General features: G+C 32.2%; 2 protein-coding genes across 3 annotated transcripts; both read right to left on the reverse strand.

Annotated features, from left to right (window-relative positions):
• Positions 1-3,312: 3,312 nt before the first annotated feature.
• On the reverse strand, positions 3,313-4,934 carry LOC122608103 (UDP-glycosyltransferase 92A1-like). Its single transcript, XM_043781193.1, has one exon. The coding sequence runs from the start codon at positions 4,891-4,893 to the stop codon at positions 3,406-3,408; it is 1,488 nt and encodes a 495-aa protein (XP_043637128.1). The 5' UTR covers positions 4,894-4,934; the 3' UTR covers positions 3,313-3,405.
• An 893-nt stretch (positions 4,935-5,827) lies between these two features.
• Positions 5,828-9,283, reverse strand: LOC122608101 (transcription termination factor MTEF18, mitochondrial-like). Of its 2 annotated transcripts, none has more exons than XM_043781192.1 (2): positions 7,156-9,283; positions 5,828-6,106 (listed from the first exon to the last, which is right to left on the reverse strand). In XM_043781192.1, the coding sequence occupies exon 1, from the start codon at positions 9,098-9,100 to the stop codon at positions 7,307-7,309; it is 1,794 nt and encodes a 597-aa protein (XP_043637127.1). In that variant the 5' UTR covers positions 9,101-9,283; the 3' UTR covers positions 5,828-6,106; positions 7,156-7,306. The 2 variants fall into 2 exon arrangements, with proteins under 2 accessions (XP_043637127.1, XP_043637126.1); XM_043781191.1 differs by having other exon boundaries at positions 5,828-6,184.
• Between the last annotated feature and the right edge of the window lie 302 nt (positions 9,284-9,585).

Here is a 9,585-nt window from a genome sequence, read left to right on the forward strand (position 1 = left end):
TTAGAGATGTTATTCGATATACTTTCGACAAATTTTTAAATCCAAGGGCGGAGCCCGTACGACTAAGGCTTTTGGCTATCACACTCTCTAACTTATCACCTCCTATGACCTATCACTCTCACCACCTCATCGCCGCAACGCGCGAGTACTTTCTTTCGTAAATATAGATATAGATGGATACTTAAATATTTTTTAGAATGTAGGTATAGATTATAATTATATATAAAACACCATTATATGTATTTAAATGGATATAAACGAACAAATTTATACAAAGAAGATAAATGAATGAATGTTGGTGAACATTTAATGGAAAATGTGTTTATGTTCGTCATTGAACTTAAAAATTGAACTATTTTATTCATATATGTTTATGTTTATCTGACATCTTAATCTTAATTTTAATTTGTAATATAAGACAGAAGAACTAATGATTTATTAACCAATCAAATCGTTCAATTTTATCAAATTGACTTTCGCTTATGTCATCATTTAGATTAGCTTTAAATTAAAAATCATAATAATCAAATATATTATTATATGATTCTAAGCGTTATACTTTGCAAGTTGTAATACAATAATTACATGAGACATATTGATGGATTTGTTTGTCATAATCATTCCACAAGACAAATGTTACAATATTTTCTATATTATAATTTTTTTTAAACCAGTTATACTCATAATGTGATATTAAACATACTTGTGAAAAATTAAAGAAAAATCGAGAGTTGTGATTGGTCAATAAACAAACTAATTAAATGATGAAATATTATAAAAAAATATTCTCAAGTTGATGGGACTAAATATTATAAAAAGTATAAATTAGGTATCTAGGGCTAAAAAATATAAATAATGGAAAACAAAAAAGTGTAAATTAGTGAGACTTTTGCTACAAAAATTAATAATGATTATTAGGATTATGATGACATAAGCGAGAATCAATTTGACAAAATTGAGGGATATGATTGGTCAATAAGTCATTAGTTCAATTGTTTTAGGTTCGTGTCTAATACACGGGGCTTACGATTTTATCAATATTAGATGTTTTTATTATAACTTAGAACATAATATACTATTTTGAATAAAAATTGATCGATATATCAACACTTTGAGTTTTATATTAAAATATTTTTTTCAAATATATTCATCGAAGTTGTCTTAAAATATTAATATATTTACATCAAATTAATTAATTAATTTTATGTTTATATGATAGAACATACTATTGAATATATATTAGTTATTATTCAATTGGATATATATATATATAGAGATTATTTTATTGGATAAATATTAACTATTATTTTATTAGATATATATGAATAATTATTATTTATTTAATATATTAAAATTATTGGGTAAAAAGTGTAAATTTGTGATGGAAAACAAAAAAGTGTAAATTAAAGTCAAAATTGAAAACAATAGTCAACTTTAAAAAATTGAGAGTTGTGATTGGTCGATAATTTATTAGAGCAACTGTGCTTTAGTATAATAAAAGATTAATTGTAGAAAAAATCTCATTAATTTACACTTTTTTGTTTTCCATCAATAATTTACACTTTTTAGCCCTAAATACTTAATTTATATTTATTTTTAACCATCAACTTGATAAATTTTTTAAAATTTACAATCATTTAATTAGTTAAAAACAAATTTTAATATATTAAATATTGACTACAAAAAAATATTTTAAAACCTAATGACTTATTAACAAATATTATTTTAGATTTTTATAAATATTACTCGTAATATTTAGTTTAATATTTAATATAAACACATTTTGAATTCTGGATACCTATTCAAAATATAATAACAGATTACGATGTACAACATCCTTATCCTAAATACAATAGGAATCACTGTGATTATGGTACGAAAACTTGCAAAGTATAACACTTCGAACCATATATTTTCAAAAATTATAAACTTTTATAACTTAAATGTCTGAAAATCTAATATTGATAATATTGTAAACCTTGTGTCCAGTATTGGACACAAGTCTAAAATCTCGTTTTGACTAAATGAAATTAATTAAATAAATAGATACGAATAAATTTTCTCTCAAACTCATAAACTGTTCGTTAAATTTTATGTAGTTTTGTTCATGAGCTTTAGTCATAACTTGGATAATCTTGTAAGTATTTCCGCTTTTTGGGGTTGGTTTGGGCTGTGACTTAAGATGAGTATACGTCCATTTGTGACAAGAATAAAAAGTAAAAGAGCGACCCAAACTGTGGTAGAGCGGCGGATTGGCAAACTCACAAAGTACAATACGAGTAACTAATAAGACGTGCATAGTGCATTTATCAAATTGTTAAATAAGCAAATACTTTAGAATCAACTTTTGTGAATAAATAGAGCTAAGGTAGAATGTTTTCATCTTTAATTTACTTTTTTTTTTTTTTTGTTTCGAGAAATATACTAATTTGATAAATAATTTTAAAATTATACTAATTTGGTAATAAGTTTCATCATTATACTAGTTTGGAAAAAACTCAATATATTGGTATCTAGAAAGACATACTATAGTTTAGATTAAAAAAAAATTTAACTAAGAAATAAACATTTATGTTCTTTTATTACAAAGACCAAAACTATGCTCCTATAAATACGATTTTAGCTGATTTGGTCAGCTTTATCCATCTTCCTTCTAGCCAAACAAATACTAAAATAAAACAATGATTTTATTTAATTGAAACTGATTATACATAAGTTTTTTGCCTTAATTATATTATGATCAAATGGTTAAAAATCTTATCATATTTCTTTTACTTAAGTAAATGTTTTACAATAACTAGTCCCTTTCAAATAATATTAGATACTGTTTAATTATGTTATATGCTTTGAAAAAGGAAAAAAAAAATAACTACCATAGTCCATAAGAACTTCAAGGAAGTGAGAAATATACAACAATTTATAGTCATCCACTACAATAAACACTTTTTTACCCGTTATATTTATTTGTGAATGGTTAATGATTATCGTAAATTTATCACAACGTGATATAGTGTGGCATATAATGGACTATATATAGTGCCATCAGCCATGTGGTTGAAGATGGTTTTCTTGGTTCATCCAGTGACATGTATCTTCCTTCTCGTCCATGCAATTAATTTGTGAAGCTTGAAAGTGCTATTTGAGGTTGACAATATATACTTGATCGTGGTTACACGAACCACGTTGGGAAAATGTGACATGTTAATTTAACATTGAACTGATTTTTATCTGTAATGGATAATTAGGAAAAAAAAAAAAAGGGGGAAAGGAAAAGAGCACAACACCACCGACGTGACGGTCATCACACTGAGATTGACTCATCAGTGGAAAGTCGATCACTGATATTGCACTACGACACAAGGTTGAACATAGTTCACAATGTATATTTAAAAGCTATGATTAAGATTAAGAAAGAATAATAGACACAAAATCATCCATAGCTTTGTATGAAGAACCTTTGTCGATTTCTACACTTGCTCTTATCAATTCCCCTAATTCACTTGCTTTTCTTCTCATATTTTCGCCTTTTCCGTCTTGAGTTTCATCCAACACTACATCGATCACCTTCCTCACCTCCTTTTTGTCGATCTTGGTATGCACGCCTCTCGTTAACACAATGCACACACCCATCTCCTCGACCAACATTTTTGCATTATACCCTTGTTCGGCCGCCAGTGGCCAACCAATCATTGGTACCCCTTGGCTCAAACTCTCCATCACTGAATTCCACCCACAATGAGTTAAAAACGCACCGGTTGACCTATGACATAATATTTCTAATTGAGGCGCCCAGTTATGCACCATCAATCCTTGTTTTCCAACTCTATCCTCAAAACCAGAAGGCAACCATTCGGGTTTGAACTCGCCTTTGAGATCAAACCCGATTGGTGGCCTAATCACCCAAATAAATGGCTTTCCACTTTCTTCCAACCCTTCTGCTAATTCCATCATTTGGGTCTCGCTTATTGTGTTCTGAGACCCAAATGAAATATAAAGCACCGACCTTTCAGGGTGCATGTCTAACCACTCAATGCATTTTTCAGCCCGGATACTAGGCTCTTTTCCAGCTCGTAGACCAATAAGACCTGAAGCTGTATTCTTCTTTAACATTTTTGATGGGACAAGGGGGCCTATACACCAAACAGGGAGTTTTATGTAATTTTTCAAAACCTCTAATCCCAATGGTTCTATCTCTTCAATTGTATTGCACAACCAACCACTAGATTGTAATGATTTTGAAAGTTGAGGTTGGAAAAACCTTGACCATTCATCATTTCCATCAGCAACTTTAATAAACTGATGAAGTAGATTGATTGAAAACCTACACGAATCTGGAAATCCTGGCACTGGAAACTCATCATGGGTTTCACCCGTGACCAGGTTCCGGTGTGGTAGATTCAACCAAATAGAACTATACGCGGCGGTGCCATAAGCACCACCCGTAGTAAATGAATAATTAAAGATACCAAAAGATTTTGCAACCTCGTTAGCCCAACCCATAAACACATCCGATATAATACATACAGGCGGCCGCCCTTCATTAGCCACTACGTCATTTATAAACTGACGTAGTGGGGCTTCAAGGGAAGCTCCTGCATGAAAGAGTTTAATGACTTGGGCCAAGGACAAGCCCTCGGTGTTTTCCGAGTTTGGCGGGAGTCCATGGTTAGAACTGTTGAATTCGAGGGGTTGTAAGTGGATTTGGGATGGCAAAGAAGGGTGGTTCGCTATGGCAGTATGAAGATAGTTGATGTTAAGAGGGCTGTTAACTATGGTGATGGTGAAACTTGAGTTTTTGTTAATGAGTTGATGGGCCAACTCTAAGAAGGGAATTAGATGGCCTTGTGCCATCATTGGTAGCATGATTATGTGTTTATTTAGTGGTGTTTCCATGATGAATTACAGTGTGTGTGTGTTTTTGTGAGTAATGAATATGAATCCACAAGTTATAAAGTTTATAGCCAACTTGCTTCTAACATATAGTAGTATTATAATGTCACATCTTTATGCAAGAATTTATGTCTACCTAACCTTGTAGACAGTTCAGAAAAAAAAAATCAAATTATAAGTTGAAATTAATTAATTACATGATTAACAATTTAACATATGAAAGAAAATAGTAAATATGAAGTATAAGTTTTAGTAACACTAAAAGGTGAAAGGTTAATGCCAAAGTGCAAAAGGTATAGGAATGATAGTTTTACAAGTTGGCAAACAGAAAAGACAACATACATTGAACATATGTTTATCTTTTTTGTTGAGTTTCCGGTGTAACCTATGTGTGTGTATATATATATATATGTGTGTGTGTGTGTGTGTGTGTGTGTGTGTTCGATTTGTTCATTTGCAACTTAGAGTATATAGTAAAATAACTTTGATGCTTAAAATAGAGGATTGTGGCAAGCAGGACTTGATTAAGATAGACCATGTTACCAATGGTTGTTCAAACTTGGTTAAAAGCAATAGAACTTGACAAACTTGGTCATACCGGGACGAGTTATGTCGGTGTCTGTTGGTGGTATAAGAAATTTGGTACGTTCCGGGTTTCCGTTCGTCGGGTTTCTCCATTTTACATAAATCATGAATGATTGGTGTTCTTTACATTTGCATATAGTCTACCAAAATGGTAAAGCTTTTACCACAAATAAATCAATAACCATTTTCGTTTGTGTATCATAATTACCACATCAATTCTCTAACGACTAAATAAAACGAAGGAACCTAACCTATGAGGTTTATGAGTTAATCGGATATCAAAATCCATAGATTACTTATCACATATGAGATACCAATTGAGCAAAGAGCAAGAGAGATAAAGAGCCAGGGAGGAAGGAATCGCCATTATTAGATATAAGATAAGAGAAACTATCAGCGCCAACAATTTGAAGAAGAGATTAAACAGCAATTTTCGTATGTCTTTCAGAAAGAAAAAAAAAACAGTAATTTTGTGCATAAAAGGAAAACAAGGACAATGTTATGCACTTTGACCAGGTGATTAACTCTAATAGTCTAATCTCAGCTAACCGGGGTGATTTGAGGTCCAGATTCTTTAGCATTGCCTCTGACCGAATCGGCACCAAACAAGCCTCACCTTACAGCCATGTTCCTAATCGAACATTACAATCAAGGGACACACATGTTGTGAAACATAATTTTGTCCGCAACACAAACAAGTTGACAATGCCTAAAGAGAAAAATGAATTACCACTAAGAAATGAATGGCAGAAAATTGCTACAGTTTCCTTTTTTATAATCTTAGTGATCATGTAAAAAGTACCAAGAAACTGGTGCAAAATAAGCAAAACAAACATGTAGTTCGCATAATCTTGTCATCGGATTATAATAGCACAGAACTTGGTCATGCCGGCATTGAAAAGTGATGCTGGAAGTTTTAAAAATCACAGACCTAAAAATGAGGATACATAGATAAGCCAGGTTTTTGTTTCCCTCCAAAATACAACAATCATTCTAACATAGATTTGAAAACTGCTCAGGATCCATATTTCAATTCATTACATTGGACATTAGTCGTAAACTAAAAGTTAGTTATGAAAACAGTCACTGTTTCTTAACAAGAGTAATTTCTGATATGCATGATTGATCAAATGTTGCCATTAACATGGGACGGAGTCACGGAGATAAAGTCAATTTGGTAGTGACTACTGCCTACAGTACTATCATCATTGTGAGGTATGTTCAAACAACAAAATTTGTCCTTACCAACGTGGCAATTTCGACCCATCTACTTATGTATAGGTCGATTCGGATTATTTTTAGCTCGAAAGAGTAACAACTCACACAGGTAAAAAACTGCCAAAAAAGGAAACAACCAAACAAGGGAATTGTGTATGCAAACACCTAAATAATTTAAATTAATAAACTAAATTCTTATTTACATGCTATTATATTGATAACTATATGTGACACTAATATTCATAAAAAAATGAAGGATGTCTCCACAAAATTTGTTTCCGGTCAGCGCAAACATACATGCCAAAGTTACCTGCGCTACGCCCCGACCCACCCAATTCTCCACCTCTACAAAGATGTATAAAAAATGTAATTAAGCTTTCTTAGATGTGATTGTCTACAGCTTTCAAACATGTCAAACTATATCACACAGTCTAAAAGAGTTAAGAATTTAAAAAGGAGTACCTGCTAGTAGATTGTTTCAGACTGGCATAATGCTACTTTCCATTAGTGAATATGATATATATTAGTGTCATGGATATCTCTCCAATAGAAGAAAGCAAAAAAGAATGCATTGCCCCAAAAGGATTAGCAAAACCGTACTCACATTATACAATCAGGATTCAAGATAAATTTTTTTTTTCAACATCTGATAAACCTCAATGCCTTTAGGGTGACGCTTAACTTTCTCTCTAATGAATTGTTTTTCAGAGCAAGCAAGAATGGTGCTAATAGCCATGCCATTAGTTGCTCCTTGTTCTTTTAGCCACTTATAAAACGTACACCTGAGTTTAACCTTCTCTATAGCATAAGATAATGAAGACGGGTATCCAGATATAGATGACAATGGATAACCTAAATGGTTGACCAAAAAGTCAACTTTCATTTCAAGAACCTCTTTTGTCTGATTAACAACTTGTGGTGCTGATTTGAGCATTTCCACCACTTCTTTTTTGTCAAACCCAAATTTTGCCAAACAGTCAAACCGTTCTTGAAGTTCTTCTGCTCTCCCACGAAACCTTTTCAAGGCTCTTTTCATTTCACTTGAGTTTTCAGTGAATCCCAACTCCAACAAGAACTTAGTCTTCTCTAAAGTACAATTTTTTGATGATGGAAGCGGTGTAACCCTCAATCCAAGAGCTAAGCTCTTTATTTCTTGCGGGCTATCCTTGATGATTTCACAAAGTCGTTTTTTCCCACAATTTAAGCTATTTAAAGCAGTTTTCACACCCTTTAAATAGCATGATCCAAGTAAATGAGGATGTGCACGAAATAGATTAGCGATATTGTCAACATCCATTTCAATTTCTGATAGAAAATGATACGAACGTCTTAAATTAGAATCATACTCATGGATCTTAATTTCAGGTAACTTAAGAAAAGAGGATACTATATCATTCTTGGTGGCTCCAAACTTAAGTAAGAAACCAATAATCGAAGTGGCTGTAATTCCTGAATCATGCAACAAAATGGTGGGATGTTCATGAATCATTCTTCCTAGGTGCTCTTTTTCGCAGCCTAACTTATTAAATATACACAAAAGCTCAAGCATATGTTTCCAATCGTAAGATTCATCCTCCGATAAATGCTCAACAAACCAACTATTCACAACCCCAACAATCTTTAATTCCGTTACAACCTTAAAAACATCACGAATTCTATCACCAATTAAAATAGATGGACACGAACCCACAAGCTTGACAACAGTAGACTGGTCAAGAACTGTACCTTGAAGTTCTTTGAGCCGTGACAGCAGAACACCGTTTCTATATCTAAAAACTTCTTTAACGTCCTTATAAATCTTTCCTATCTTATTAGGAGCAAAACCATATTGACACAACACATGATAATTCTCTAACAACACATTATCATCACTTAAGAACATCAATTTCCGAGGCAAAAGCGTAGACAACTCACACGCTTCCAAACCCATACTCTCAAAAAAAGGCTCAAATTCATTAATTGGATGATACCTTAAAAAGCGTCTAACAGACTGCCCCACATTTTCACTACCTTCAACCCCTTTTAACAACTTTTCAAGAAACCTGGGCGAATTTCGACTAATATTTTCAGCATCCATAAACTGCAAACTTCTAGTGGAATGCAAGTAATCCAACAAAGCATCTTGAGCTTCTCTAAACTCGACACGAGACCATAAACTCTCATTTCCATCATTAACCGGAAACAAATCATTGACCTTTTGACTATTTTTCGGCTTATAAGCCGATTTCGTGCTAAAAAACCTAGGGTTTTGGGAAACAAAATATGACCCACTTGAAAAAAATGGATTTTTATATAAATCAACTAATGCCCATCTCAAAAGATACGATTTTTTGAAAATCTTGATATGATACATAAATAAAGGTAGTAACTTTATATAGATATTGATGAATGTAAAATTCAAGAACATAAAGGGAAATAATTAGCTATGTAAACAAAGATTTAATGGTTATAAAGATGAGGTTTTTACCTTGTAATTCAAATGGTTTGGATACTGAATGCAGCCATTGTTGTGTGGTTTTGAATGAATAGTTATGTAGTGGTAGCCATTACAGTGGCTTGGCTTACAAATGAGGGTTTTTCTGGGTTTTGGGTTGGTTGATTTTGTGTAACTGGAGACATAATTTAAGTTGTTTTTGTAGCACTTGATTATTAGAGGATGACAATATAGATCCTTGTGGTATACATTGTATCGTAAAAGCCCCTTGTTGTTTTTAATTCTAGAAACGAGTAAAGCACAATGAGTTTTTACTTTTTAACCATATGTATGTATCATCGACTTGTAATTTGTAAAGGTGTTGAAAAAGTTATAATTTTGAGAGTTATAGTAGTTTTATCACTTTCTTTTGCAAAAGACACAACATTAGTGGATAAAACAGTTAGAAATGGCCATAA

Source organism: Erigeron canadensis, chromosome 7, assembly GCF_010389155.1.
Source record: "Erigeron canadensis isolate Cc75 chromosome 7, C_canadensis_v1, whole genome shotgun sequence".
NCBI lineage: Eukaryota > Viridiplantae > Streptophyta > Magnoliopsida > Asterales > Asteraceae > Erigeron > Erigeron canadensis.

Excerpts from the sequence above, each read along its gene's own strand:
- LOC122608103 (XM_043781193.1), bottom strand. The coding sequence starts at position 4,893 with ATGGAAACACCACTAAATAAACACATAATCATGCTACCAATGATGGCA.
- LOC122608101 (XM_043781192.1), bottom strand. The coding sequence starts at position 9,100 with ATGTTCTTGAATTTTACATTCATCAATATCTATATAAAGTTACTACCT.